At 39.2% G+C, this 14,721-nt stretch overlaps 2 protein-coding genes across 2 annotated transcripts; both read right to left on the reverse strand.

The window, feature by feature from the left end:
* Nucleotides 1-2,562: 2,562 nt before the first annotated feature.
* Nucleotides 2,563-11,333, reverse strand: LOC120480188 (uncharacterized). Its single transcript, XM_039673166.2, has 3 exons — nt 11,262-11,333; nt 10,561-10,645; nt 2,563-3,701 (listed from the first exon to the last, which is right to left on the reverse strand). The coding sequence occupies exons 2-3, from the start codon at nt 10,643-10,645 to the stop codon at nt 2,707-2,709; spliced, it is 1,080 nt and encodes a 359-aa protein (XP_039529100.2). The 5' UTR covers nt 11,262-11,333; the 3' UTR covers nt 2,563-2,706.
* A 1,863-nt stretch (nt 11,334-13,196) lies between these two features.
* LOC120480193 (epidermal differentiation-specific protein) lies at nt 13,197-14,279 on the reverse strand. The gene has a single exon (XM_039673175.2). The coding sequence runs from the start codon at nt 14,186-14,188 to the stop codon at nt 13,670-13,672; it is 519 nt and encodes a 172-aa protein (XP_039529109.2). The 5' UTR covers nt 14,189-14,279; the 3' UTR covers nt 13,197-13,669.
* Between the last annotated feature and the right edge of the window lie 442 nt (nt 14,280-14,721).

Raw genomic sequence — 14,721 nt, forward strand, 5'->3', positions numbered from 1 at the left:
CAGATTCCCAAACGCCTCTGGATCTGGTCCAGCCATGCCATAGTACGGAGGAGTCTGGCCAGATACGCTTGTATAATGTCCATGGTATTCATGGTATTCAACAGCAAGTAACTTTTCCTCTGGTAAACCTGTCGGCCTACAGATCGGAAGCGGAATTGTCCTCATTAGAACTACAGAAACCCAACCCGATCTAGCAATCTTACATAGCGTGGATATACAGGATAAAGGACCGCAAAGAGGTGGCATTAGTGCATTTCACCATGTCATGACTTGATGAACCACTGAAACGATTTTGGAATCATTTTAAGGTAAAAAAATCCTACTTAGTGTTGCTTTAATAGGGCTTGGTCTCATGTGTGAGGACACAGATTAGTTCAGCTTTGATGCTCACTCTGGCTCTGCCACAGCTGGCCTGAGACTGAAGGGTGGGTTTTGTATCAAGCTCGGCCATTCCTCTTAATCAGACGCGGTAAGCGAAAGGCTGTCGTCGCCATCTTCCCCTGACAGAAGGGCCAGGTGCGTGAGCATCAACTGTTCAGACGAGGATCTGACATGGAACAGATTTAAAAAGTCATGTTAAACCTTTCATTTGATTATTTTTAGCAGAAAATCTGATTTAACCCAAGCTCAGGTGTGAACAGAACCTTTATTTGATTCACAAACAATTTTTTTTTGTGACATTTTAAATTCCACGCAAACAAAAATAGTCTCAAGTCTACATGTTTTCATTTTTTATTCAAGTGATCCCAGTAAAAAAAAACAAAAAAAAAAACAAACTTGCCAGCCACCGCCAGCATTTTTGATAATTTTTACAAAAGTTTCATGGCCCAATATGCAATATATCAAAAAAAAAAAAAAAAGTTTTTTGTTCTATACATTCCTTTATCAACACTTGAATGTAAGTCTCATAAAAAAAGCTAATTATTTTTGCAAAAAAACTGAAAAAATCACTTTTTTGTCAAAGACTACATCCAGATTGGTTTCAAAATGACCAAAACATTGATTGATCGAGTCCATTAACACCCCTAAAGCCTCACAGTTCTATAGCTCGTCCTGGGTCAACATTTCATTCAGTTATATTAGGCAGTTTTGATTTTGTGATGGCCATGCATCTGGCCTGTCTTCCCTGTGTCTGGCTTGTTCTGTGTTGCAGGCTATGGTTTATCAGTGAGATCACCTCATCTTTCTGACTTTACTGATATACACACCTCATAGTTGTATTATGTTATGTTAGTTGCTGTATTGGTTTCTTTTAAACTTAATTTGTTTAGTTTAAAGGTGCCATCTGTCAAAAAAAAATCAAATCATACTCCATATTCCATACCAGATGGGGGCAGTATACCTCCAGAGAGTGAGCTGTGCCGCAGCCGAGTGCACTCTCACGTCTTCAAACAACACGAGTGAGTGCTGTCTTGCTCTCTTTCCCTCGCGCATATTAATCAAATCAATTGACACGATAGTAAAAGGTTGGAAGACTGCAGTTTCACGTGGAGCATTTGAAGATTTTTACAGATTAGAGACTCAATGAACAACATCTCAACACTAAATTATAAAGGCCGTCTCATAGACGCCTGTCTCAAATACAAGCCGGTGCATTTCGACGATATGGGAAAATAAAAGTCCGGGCTATTAATTGAAGTATTACGGTATTCGTTTTGTTCATATTACATTTTTATCGTTAGTTTGAATTAATTTGACAGAGAGCATTCGCTGATGTTGACCCAGCTAGCGCCATTCAGAGCTGCCAACTCTCACGAATTCACCGAGAGACACGCAATTGACACTTTCACACGCTCTCACGCCACACATCAATTTTGTCACGCACAGAAAAGGACACGGAGAACGTCAGACTAGACAGAGCAGGTTAGTTATGATATATATAAAAATCTCAGCTCTCAGATTCTGTCAATTTTATTACGTAATTCAAACAATAAATACCGCTTTGGCTCTTGTAAATGTTACACGACAGATCCCTAACGCACGTGAACCGATCATCTCTACTAGCTAATGGTAAAAGAACACGAATACTGTTGAAAGATACAGTATGCTACAACTTACCAAAATGTATTCCTCATGCATAATATCGACCAATCATTTTCTGAACTCTTCCCTGAAATGACATGTAGTAGTGGGCTGTACTTTCCACACGATTGACATCAGGTTCAAGTACGCCCACAAGCCGGCGCGAGTTACTCGTGTATTGCAGTTTGGCTGGTGGTTATGTTGCCCGCCCGCATACCGCCTCCCATGGCCGAAACTGGTATTACGACACCTGCCGGGCTGGGGCTAGTAATTTAGCATGCTAATTCAGGTTAATATCTCTGCAGCACTATAAGTTGTCATTTTTTAATGACATCATCAACCTTCTCATTCTTTTGATGTGTGTATCTCATTTTTGGGATATTTTAACCTCAATTCTTCTAACACATGGCACCTTTAAAACTGCGTCCTTCTATTTTCGTCATGGCTTCAGAGCCAGGTCATGACAATTTCTACGCTGTTGATCGTGTTATTTTACTTTCGCTTGTTTCTCCTTCATCGCCTGTGTTTTTGATCCAGAGATTCAGTACTTGCTCAGATGTCGTCATAGCGCCCCCTACAGTATAAAAGGTAAAAATACGGAAAGTTGGACATTTTTCTTCAATGGTGGCGTTTAATTTCCTACTTCCAGAGTGAATGCACAAATAAATGACTTTGCTTCTTTTTCTAAACTTCTTGCCAGATTGAGGAACACTCAATTCCAGAATGAGTTTCCAAATGACATTTCAGGTCCTTTTTATACATGAAAGACATTTCGCACTGAAGACACGTGTAAGGCTTCTCTCCAGTGTGAACTCTTATATGCGTCTGAAGGTTTCCTTTGTATCTGAAACTCTTTCCACACTGAGGGCAGGTGAAAGGCTTCTCTCCAGTGTGAACTCTTATATGAACCTCAAGGTTTGTTTTGTTTGAGCAAGTCTTTCCACAGTGATAGCACATGAAAGGCTTCTCTCCGGTGTGAGTTATTGTGTGCGCCGTAAGATGATTTATATCTGTGAAACTCATTCCACACTGATGACATATACAACGGTCTTCTCTTGAATGAGTCCTCAGGTGCTTTTTAAGGTTTACTTTAGCTATGAAACTCTTTCCACACTGATCACATGTGAACGGCTTCTCTCCAGTGTGACTGATCACGTGATACCTCAGGTTTAGTGCTGTTGTGAAACTCTTTCCACACAGTTTGCAGATGTAAGGCTTCTCTCCAGTGTGAATTCTCATGTGCCTGTTAAAGCTTCCTTTTTGAGTGAAACTGTTTCCACACTGAGGGCAGGTGAACGGCTTCTCTTTGCTGTGAACTATCATGTGGTCTTTAAGGATTCTTTTCGTAGAGAAACTCTTCCCACAGTGTTGGCAGGTGAACGGCTTCCCTCCAGTGTGAATGTTCATGTGGTCTTTAAGGGTTCCCTTTCTAGTGAAACTCTTCCCACAGTGTTGGCAGGTGAAAGCCTTCTCTCCAGTGTGAATGTTCATGTGGGCTTTAAGGGTTCCTATTTTAGTGAAACTCTTTCCACACTGAGGGCAGATGAAATAACTTATAGTTTCTGTTTGTTGGTTTGTTTTTAGTGAGGAATATTTCTCAGTCTGTGAACAACTAAACCGTTTTTCTCCAGTTGTCGAATCATGATGTTTCTCATACTGATCTTTGAGTGGCATCGGGTCTAAAGAGAAAAGAGACAAATGCAAGTTAACACCAGTTTAATGACACAAAGCAACAGACATCAAAACATGCTGAATGCAACTGAAAGGGTTGATATCTGTAATCCCATAATCCCAGAACCACTTGCCGATTTTCCTTACCCTTTCATTTCTTTAGGACACGTCCCAAATACTTTCAAACTGGCAGTTATCAAACCCCTTACCCAAAGCCCAAGACGTTTAATTAAAGACAGGCCTCAAACCAACAATTATGTCTAAAATAGAAAAAGAAATATCAGCCTCTCGAGTCTCGACTATGTTCACTTTTGCAGAGAAAGGGTATTTGAGAACAATATCAGTCAGGATTTAACCCTCATTGGTTATTTGTTAAATTTATTAACAAATAACCACTTTTTGGCATGCAGTCATGGCTATATCTTCCTTCAAATTGTTATTAGATCTTTCTGCAACAAAGACTACCCCTTTCTTTTGGACAGCTTAATAATAATAATAATAGGAAAAGGAAAAAAATGTCCATGGTGCTCAAGGAGTTCAAAAGCAGTTGAAGGTGCTCTTTGGGATCGGGAATTCAGGAAATCCAAGGCACTCTTCTTAGGAATTAATAAAAAATAAAAACTTTTTTGACTGGCTAATTCATAATAGAAAATTTTAAAAACATCCCACAGAGATAAATATGTTGAAGAAGCCTTACGACAACTCAACAATCAAGACCACCATCAACGGCTGCGGTCTAATCCGATTCAAAGTTCTGTTGCTCACAGCGAAGGATACTGGGTGGATTTCAAACCAGGAGCATGATTTCCTCCTATGTAGGCTTGGGAACCGGTTCCAAACGTTCCGATCCATCGGAATTGTACACGTCCGCAAGTTAACGATTCCGAATGTTCCGTTCCATCCATTCCCGCGTCGCAGCATGGCGTTACAGTATCATCCATTCCCAAAGATTTAAATAACATCCATGGCATACCAGGGGTGCACTATATTTGACAGCCTGCGCTCCACAAACAATGGCACGCTTATACGTTTTATCAAAACATTAATGCTAGATAAGAAAGTACACCTCGAAACTTCCCGAACTCAGCAGGGACTTTCTGGGGGGGGATTTTTACCTGGAACTTCATTTAGACCCTGGTTCCTGTGGTGTAAACACACCGAGTACCACCCCAAAGTTCCTGGGGAAGTTCCTGCGGTGGAGTCCTCTCTTAAAAGGAGGTTTGTAATTTTTTTTTTTCAGTTCCCAACTGCAAAGCACTGAGAGCCATGGAGGAGCTGTTTGAAGAGGAGGAACAAACGTCGCATTCAACTGTCCCGAAGCAAGTAGATTTGGAAGTGCAAATCTACAGCAGCCTCAGGTGACCCTGTACTCTGGTGGTGGGGAAAGAGAGACAGTCTGCCCCTACTGTCTGCTTTAGCAGAGGAGTATTTGTGTGTTCTGGGATCTTCCACTCCTACAGAGCGGGTGTTCTCCACAGCGGGAGACACAATCAGCCTGGAGAGATCACGGATCCTCCCAGAAAAAGCAGACATGCTTGTTTTTCTGCACAAGAACTGCTAGAAATGTTTGAATGTTAAATCATTAATTGATTTTTTTGTGAACACAATAAAAGTCAAAGTTTATAAATTTTTTTTTTTTGAAGTGGATCAAAATTTTGTAATGGCCGATAATCACATTTTATGACTCGATCGGTACTCAATAAACTTGGCCGATCTCAGTAACCGAAAAACAATGAAAAATTAGCTATTTGCCATGTATGTTACAAAGAAATCTCACATGGAGGAGCATTGTAACAAACATTTAATACGACGAACCTAGGCATGTAACGATTCACTCGCAACCGGTTGAAAATAGAAAAAAATGTGTGACGAATCAAGTCGGTTGAAATGTTAAACGAATCGCGATTGACGTTTTGAACAGCAGGGGCCTTTAATGAATAGCCTACGTGAAGCTGCGAACCTCGCTTTACAGGCACAAAAGCAGCGAGCACACACTAATAGCGGCGAGCACACACTGGCGCGAACATAGCAAGTGTTTTCACTTCATTCCTAAGGAACTTGAGCTTGTGTGAGCACTCATTTAGTAGCACTGATCACTTTGAGGGGGGGATAAAAATAATTAAGCAGAGGCAGGGACACACTGACCAGAAAGGGGGAAATCCCACGCATCCCCCCCCCCACCCCCCACCCCCCCCCCCGCGTCTTGCGTCAGCGCTAAACCACAAGTTACTAAAGTTACTCACTTTCAGACATGCCTGACAGTCCCTCCGAATCGAAATAAACCAATATCCAGAAGTACATTTTATTCCAGTAAGTCAAAAAGTTCACCGAACGGAGACATATTGGTGCTGAGAGAAGTGATGAGCATGAGCAGCTGATACTGCGCATGCGTGTACTACCGAACGTACAGGTACAGCGGTCGGATAACCAGTACAGAACCGAGAACTGTTTCTTTCAGACACGTTCGACATATTGAGAACTGATGAGTTGATGAGCTGAGCATGCGTGCATTTTTTTTCTGAGGGACGAAATGTACGTTTCCATGTCTTTAGTTGAACATCAGTAAGTGTAACAAAATAAAACATTTTGGAAACATGTTTATCACATAATTACTGTATTATCACTGTATTATTTTAACGATTGGAAACAATGATTGGATTCTAAAACTGTCAAACTAAACATTTATTATTATACTAATATAATATTTTCAGGAACAGCTCATTTAATTTCTAAGTAACAATATAAATCTTTGATGTAAACTCTTGCCAAGGTTTTAATGGTGCACAGCTTAAATGTTTATAATGTGTTAACATAACGAATTAAACATATATGTTTAATTCCTTATGTTAACACATTATAAACATGATGTGTATATATACTGTATAGGCTACAGAAGGCTATATTGGAGACAGACATGCATCGATTTTTTTAGTTTTGTCGACTGTATATTCAGCACACACAGGCCTATGCTCGAGTCGAGAACTGGTTGTTGCAGCTCTTGAATCACTAGTACAGAACCAAGAACTGTTTCTTTCGGACACGTTCGATACGGAGAACCGATGAGCTGGAGATACTGCGCATGCGTGATAGCGCCGTCTCTGAACAGAACTTTCTTTCGGCTGATCCTGTGCTGATATACGAGCACGCAGTAGTACGGGTGAACCCAGGACTTAAATGAGAGGGCGAATCGGCGAAATGTAAGTTTATTTAATAACAAATAAAATGATGAAGACCATTTATGCATTTTATATATTTAAAACATGTAAAACATCCGCGTTAGCACATCGCCTAGGCTGCAGCAGGGTTCGTTTTCAAAATGTAAATGTAAGAAACTTATCCAAGATGATTATGATGATGTGTACTATTATGTAACTGAAGTAATGATTACAAATGCCTTTAATTCGAAGTATTTTTATCCGCCGGGATGATAGAATTGACCTAGGCTGGTGACACAAAATAAAACGTTGTGTTTTTCTAAGCGTTTAAAATTGATGACTACATTGTATGGCGGAATATCATAAAAAAGTGCTTTAGAGCACTTCAACTTGGCGCAATAATACCTTCACTCGTGAAAAGTCCTCTTACCGGCTCCCGCTTTGGCGCATGTCACGTTGGCTGCATTGACGGAAATAAGAGGGAGGGGGAGAGCGAGGAAGCGGGAGCCGGTAAGAGGACTTTTCACGAGTGAAGGTATTATTGCGCCAAGTTGAAGTGCTCTAAAGCACTTTTTTATGGTATTCCGCCATACAATATAGTCATCAATTTTCACTTCATTCCTAAGGAACTTGAGCTTGTGTGAGCACTCATTGTAATGAACTGAAAACGCTTGGTCTGCTCCGCTCGCGCCACGTGTTTGCCATAGACTTTGTGCACACGCTGTCAAACACATGGTGACGGCAAGCGTAGATGTTGACTCAATCAAATCGGAGCTGTGCCGCCATTCTGACTCTTCGTAGACTAATAATAATCACCATCGTGAGAAGCACATCACCTCCGTTTTCACGTAAAAGTCATTAATACGACAAGTGTATGAGAGATCACAAGGTGCGTCAGTGTTTCCATGGCAACAATGTGTTGTATTTATTTTACTATCTCTTTCTCTAAAAGTGTACATGGATTTATTTATTTTTTTAAATAATTTGTTGATGGTTATGGCATATTTTGCTAAATGTGTTCTGTTTTTTTTTAACTCTTTCAAATTATGACAAAATTAAAATCTTTCCTTTATTGCAATGTATATTTATCCTGTCAATGTGTTAGGCATACTAATTTTACAGTCTTTTACTTAGTGTGCGAAGGTACCATTGTCCAGCCTCTTGACCAAACAGACAGAAACAACCTTGAAGGGAATATTTTTTTCAATATAGTTTTATTATTTTGACAAATATATTTCAAAATGAAACAGAAATGTGCAGCATTTTGTCTGAGAAATAATAAAATAGACACTTTTTCATTTTTGATTTGTCTTAAATCTCATTTGTTAAAAAAATCGTGAGAAAATCGTATTGGGAAAACGGTCTCGTGCATCGTGAGTCGAGTGAATCGTTACATCCCTAGACGAACCTGATTCAGCACTTAAGGACGAGCCACTGCGAGACGTATGACGAACACAAAAAACTGGCACTGCAAAAAGGGCAGCACGAGTCTACCTTAGTGCTCCACCGACGAGTGTTGATAGTGAGTGTCTATCCTCTCTCTTATATTGGATAATGTTTAATTAAACCCTATGAGTTACATCAATGTCTCTATTTATTTCATCCTCTCTCTATCATTGGACAATGTTTAATTAAACCTAATGAGTGAGTCACAATTTTTGAAAATTCAAGTTCAATTGTGATTTAATTTTAGAATAACGAGTAGGTTGTGCGATAATTGTCTTTAAAGGGTAACTAAACCCCTGGTCAGAGCCTGACTTCACCCACTAGCAATATTTGAAAAATGCTGAAAAAATGGGCGGGGCCAGGGGGCGTGCACCTGAGACCCGCCGTGAGTGACAGCTGCTGTCAGACTCTAAAATAGAGCGAGACTGGAGTGACGCAAGTAGCTGCCTTTTGCAACAGAGCGGCCATTTGAAGTCGAGGACTTTTCTCCCTCACCTTCACCTTCACCTGAAGTGGATGAGGGTGAATTGGGCCAAATCCATTCGAGACGCTGGCTCAAACTGCGGTCTTAACTCCCGCATCGCGACCGGCATCTGATGAGTTTTGTCGTCGAGTTGATCTCAATAGCGCGCGCTCTGTGGGCATGTATTCATATTGATATTCTGCCGCTATGTGAAAAAATCCAGCAAAATGCGCCGGCTCGTTTGTCGACCCCAGAGGATTAACTTTATCCTAACCATAAATTGTGATTAAAATATCCATGATCACTCACATCAAGACGCCGCTGCGGTGGAGGAGTCCGTGTTTGGCACTGCGTGTGGAGAAGCCCATGTCCACCTCTATTACGTTACTATCCTGATCACTGTACTAAACACTGATAAATCTATGCTAACTTGAAGCTATCCTAACTGTACTATGCTACTAGAGCACAAAATAATCTAAATTATCTATATAATGCTATGCTAAATAGATGCAACAATACTCTATCCTGATCGTTTTCAAAAATAATCTAAATAATCTAAATAACTATATAAATGCTATGCTAACTCGATGCTAATATATGCTATCCTGATCGTTTCAATACTCATAAATCCAACTCCTGACTCGCTACAGTAGTTTTGACGGAACCAGATGCTTTTATACCAGGGGCTGCCAAGGGCGTGGTGAGCTCGCACCAAGGGCGTGACAGAGGGGCGTCTGAGAGTTCCCTACGTCAGCAAGTACCCCTACTGCAGGAGCTTTCCGTTTAACCTGAAGAGGGCAGCACTCAGACGTTTTTACACCATATATTTGAAAATCAAAACACTTTATAAAATGTACTCAAATCAATGAACAGCATTTATGAAGCTCCATTATTACAGATCACTAACTAAAAAAAGTTGTTTTGGTGTTTAGTTACCCTTTAAAAAATCCCCATGTTTTTGGTTCTGATGCGGCGGCGACGCGTTCTTGTAATCAGAGGGTGAGCAATATTTTTATTTTGTACAGAGAGTAGCTCATATATTGTCCATAATGGGGTTGAAGACTAACAGTGCCCATATCTTAAAATATTAACCAATAATAATAGGGATTTGATCCCTGAGGTGGGAAAATATGTTTGTTTTTTTTGTCTGGAAGTTAAATAATACAGAAATTAAGTTATGTAAGTTAAATTTAAGTAATTTAGCTTAGAACTTAAGTAATGGAAGTTAAATTTTACTACAGAAAAGTAATATATATATATATATATATATATAGGTAAAAAATCTAAAAATGTGTAGGCTAAGTCCAAATCATACCGGTTTTGTTTAGCGACTCAAATAAGACAAACTTTCTGTGTCTAAAGCATAATCTTTGCATAAATCCATTTATTATGGTCAATGTATCACTTATTAGTGTAAAACATCGATGCTTGGGTTTTACATTTTAGGCAAACAACAAAAATGCTCACAAATGGGCACTTTTATCATGTTTTTTTTTGGGATCTCTCTTGTTTCCAGTGATTTCTTTGTGATTTGTTTCCTGATAAAACTTCCCTTTGGTGGTGAAATGAAGGGTTTGTGTGACGTTGTTTCAGAGAGGTGTGTTTTAGTGAAGCGCTGCGTAGCTTCTGGTCCGACGGCAGAAACACAGCATGGTTTTGGACTCAGTGCTGCAGGTCTGAGACTTTTATCATTTAAAGCCTTGGCTCACACTGACCCGACAGTGGAAACATTGCTATTCATTTCTGTAGAGCTGGACATTTTAATAAGGATCAAATTAGTTCAGCTTTGAGAATGAAACCAACCTGCGTGTTCCTCAGTTTCTTCATGTTTCACTCTGAGTGTTTCTTCAATCTTCACGTCTTGACTCTCCTCTTTAATTAACGCCATCTTGAGGGGAAAAAAGTAAAAACACTCAAAACTAAATATCTGAGAGTGTCTATCAGATCTAGTTTTAGTTCACTTGTGAAAGAGTCAGTCAGAGAGAGTTAATGGACTTAATTCACCTGCTTAAGACAAAAAATAGCATTATAACAGACAATTAATATTTAGTTCTGATTTCTACTTGGTATTTAATACCTTTTAAATTACATTTAATAGATAACACTCAGCAAAAGTTGTCATTACTCCTGTTTGTTGTTCTCTTCTCTGTATTTACACTGTTTGACCAGCAGGAGTCGTCAGTGTTTGAAGAAATTCGAGCACTTTGAACATGAATCATTTCGCAAAACATTTAAAAAATGTTGGTTCTTTCTCTCTAGCCTTCTTATCAGTGATCAACTTGTGTTTATAATGAACTGATTCACGATATAGGGATTGAAATGAGACGAATCTTTTCTGTTACTTGTGTGTGGATGCGCTTTATTTACCAAAAAAACGTTCATTAAAGATAGATAAAACATTACAATGTTACATTCAATAGTACATATTTTACATCGCTTGTAAAAAAATAAAACAAAAAAGCAATTGAACCATTTAAACTATTTAAATGCTTAAAAAGACAAACCTTTCTTCAGCCGAATCTCAACAGATCCAGGAGCGCGACGCAGCATTATGACGTCACACCACCGCACCAAAATAAAAGTCCAGATAAAAGTCACGCTAAAATCATAGAAGTCCATAGAAATTAACATACAAATTATGAACATATATTAATGGCGTCAAAGTTAAATTCTTGAGCTGAATTAAAAAACAGAGTTTGAGGTTTTTTTTGGTTAATGTTTTTTTTTCTGGTGTTTTAGTAAGTTTGAGAACCCTTTGATATAAGGGTAATTTAACTGCAGCCACAACTATATTATTTCGTTTTATAATTTTGTATGCACTGTCAATTTGATGTTGATTGCTAACTAACAGTTATATTTCCTTGTGGAAAGCTGTTGCTGTTTTGTAAGGTTTGAGGAGATGTTGCTGTTTGCAGAGAAAGAGCCTAATAAAAATGAAAGCTTCACTGCTGTGACACAACCACGATCTTGGTGTCCTCTTCATTCATCCATCACATTACAGTTTTTCTAAAAAATTTTAATTACCACAACATGTAACTCGTTCACCAATTGAACCAGCTAACCTACAAGCACAATTCTGCTTTACACTCAAATTGCAATTACAAATTCTCTGTATTTGGCATAATTTTCACGCAGAAAATCTCTTAATTTCACAAGGAACACACTGCCATTCAGATATGCACAGTGACTCGCACGCGCATACAGCCGTCACAAAGTTTTACAATTAGCAATCAGGACCCATATCCCTAAAGAATTTTAGCCGGTAACAAGAAGTAGTCGAAGAAGAACGTCCTCGTCTCAGTTCTCGCGCATGCGTTCCGGAAATCTCTTCAATTTTCGCCTCAAGGCCCATAAGGAAGTAATGGAATAGTCGAATAAAGTCGTCATTTATTTATTTTTTCGCACAAAAAGTATTCTCGTCGCTTGATAAACTTATAATTGAGCCGCTGTAGGCACATGGAATATTTAAACATTTTCTTTAATGATTTTATGGGCCGTCAAGAGCCAGTCCCTTAGGAAGTCTATGGAGGAGTCATCCAGCTCTCAGATTCAATCAAAAATATCTTTATTTCTGTTCCGAAGATGAACGAAGGTCTTACGGGGTTGGTACAGGATGGGGGTGAGTAATTAATGACTTAATTTTTATTTTTGGGTGAACTAACCCTTTAATTTAGGAGCTCTCTGAGAGGATTCTCAGAATCTTTAGGGATACGGGCCCAGAGCTTTAGCATAAAACACCGAAACAAAAGAGAGGATGCAGCATAGTTATTTATTTAGTTTTACTGTAACTGCATACAGTACATGTTTCTGTTGTTTTGTATGTAGACCACTGTGTGTGCAACTTTGTGTTGGTTGTGGTGTATGAAATATGCGATCTATCTCCCATTGTTTTTTGTGGAAAAAAATAAAATATATTTGTTACCGTGTATTTGTGTGTTCTGGGTATAAAAACAATATTCTCAAATATTTTACAACACACTTATGAATGTACTGTCCGTAGTGAGTGTAACACTGAACAAAAAAGGCCCAAGTCATTATGATGAATAGAGAAGAAGTGTTTTCCATTTCATCGTAGCGTTTCACATCGAGCACATCAGTGTTCAACTGGTTCCTATAAATATCTATTCATATGATGGTTTGTCATTTGAAAAAAAAAAACATTTTGAGAATATATAACACTGTTTTGAATGTAAAGTTTCATTTTGGACTAGAATTGAGGGGTTTTTCCGATTGTGTGTGTTTAAATTTGTGTGTAGAGTTCTGAGAGTATGAGGCATACTTGCAGGAAATGTGTGTGTAAACAATCGAGAAAAACTGTAATAGAAATTCTCCCTTTTATTGCTTCTTAAGATGAATTCCTCAACTGTAAGTCACTTTGGATAAAAGACAAATGAAAAATGTAAATGTAGAAAAAAGAGAATCGAATCAAGGAGCATAACGATAGTGAGGAGCGTCTTTATTTTCTGAGTTGACAGATTAAAACAGCATCCGTTGTCTCGTTCTCAGCATGATATAAATCCAAAATCCCTTTCAATATTTCACTCTCATCAAACAGGTTAAACACATTCAAATACAATAGATCCGTAACAATTCCAGAACTGTATTTCATTGCATTTGTTTTCTGATACTGATTGCTACTGATGAAAAGCCAAACAACCAGCAGCTTACAACTTTTTCTAATAAAATGTATCCTTTTTATATGACATTTGCCTAATTAACACATGTACAGTATGTCTTTACACAGATATCCTAAAATGATAAGGTAGAGTCTAATTGCATGGAGTTTCTTCAGAATTATTGGAGTCACAGTCATTGTTTCTGGTCCAGATCAGTCTTTCCCACCTGCCTCACTCTTTCCAGAAGGGATCCGGTTCATATTCAGCTGTAGAAAGCGGACTTTGAAGGATGATGTCTATGGCCTAGGCAGCAAGGGACGCACAGAGCTGGCCGTATCGTTGAAGGAGAGCGGCACATAGTTGGAAACACGATCGCCAGGGAAAGAAACAAGCTGGGCACCCTGACGATTGATGTGCTCGTACAGCACCCAGACGCCACCTCTCACTTTGTGGGACGAAGCTTTGTCATTGAAATCAATTTCGGTGAGATTGATTTCGCTGCGTAGGGTCACGCTTCTACCTTGATAGTTAATGTGTTCAAACAGCTGGATTTCAGGGTTGGAGAAGTCATTCGTGATCTTCTTGAGGGAGGAAAACCTGCCTTTGTCTTCAAGGGTGGGGTACTCTCCTGCCTCAAACACCCGCTGCTTTCCAGCAAAATCCTTGTCATAATACCCCACCCATGGTTGACCAATGACTTTTAAGGAGGCGATGGTGTTGTTGAAACCATTCGCTTCTAAGTCGCCGACATCATTGTTGAATTCAGCTGATCGGCCCCCGAAGCCCTCTTGGCTGTAAACAATGATCTTGCTCATTTTGAAGGATGACTCGAGGAGAGAGAGGCTGGAGAAGTGTTTCTGAAGCAGATTTCTGTGGTTCTGATGGGAACAGTGACTTGCTTGGTGTGCAGAGCTGCCTTATAAAGCACAAATACACCAAAGTGGGCGTTGACTGGATCATGACAGGACATGTGTGGAAGCTGACAAACACCCCAAATCTCAAATTTCTGCTCAGTATCTACAGACGTAACCTAATACGGTTCAAAAGATAAGGTTCAAAACCTGACTGGAAAACAAAAACAAAAAAAGACTGTAGTGTGTTCACTTTGACGGGTGCTTAGTTCTCAGATATACAGTAAGTTGCAACTGATAAAGTCAGAATCTTAAATAATGTTAATTGACTCCATTCACTAGTTTCTTTCAGTTACCTGTGTAAGATGCATCTTAACCGAGATGTAGAAATATCATGGAAACTTACCATGATGCAACCAGTTCTCCCTCCTAAAGCAACCCAGATAGCAAACTGACATTGAATCAACGTGGAAACGACGTCTCTCATGACATTGAAA

This window comes from Pimephales promelas, chromosome 24 (assembly GCF_988280905.1).
Source record: "Pimephales promelas chromosome 24, fPimPro1.hap1.1, whole genome shotgun sequence".
NCBI lineage: Eukaryota > Metazoa > Chordata > Actinopteri > Cypriniformes > Leuciscidae > Pimephales > Pimephales promelas.

Coding starts and splice junctions, on each gene's coding strand:
- LOC120480188 (XM_039673166.2), bottom strand. CDS start 10,645: ATGGCGTTAATTAAAGAGGAGAGTCAAGACGTGAAGATTGAAGAAACA. Junction 3,702..10,560: donor AGAAACTGAGGAACACGCAG/GTTGGTTTCATT, acceptor TTTTCTCTTTAG/ACCCGATGCCACTCAAAGAT.
- LOC120480193 (XM_039673175.2), bottom strand. CDS start 14,188: ATGAGCAAGATCATTGTTTACAGCCAAGAGGGCTTCGGGGGCCGATCA.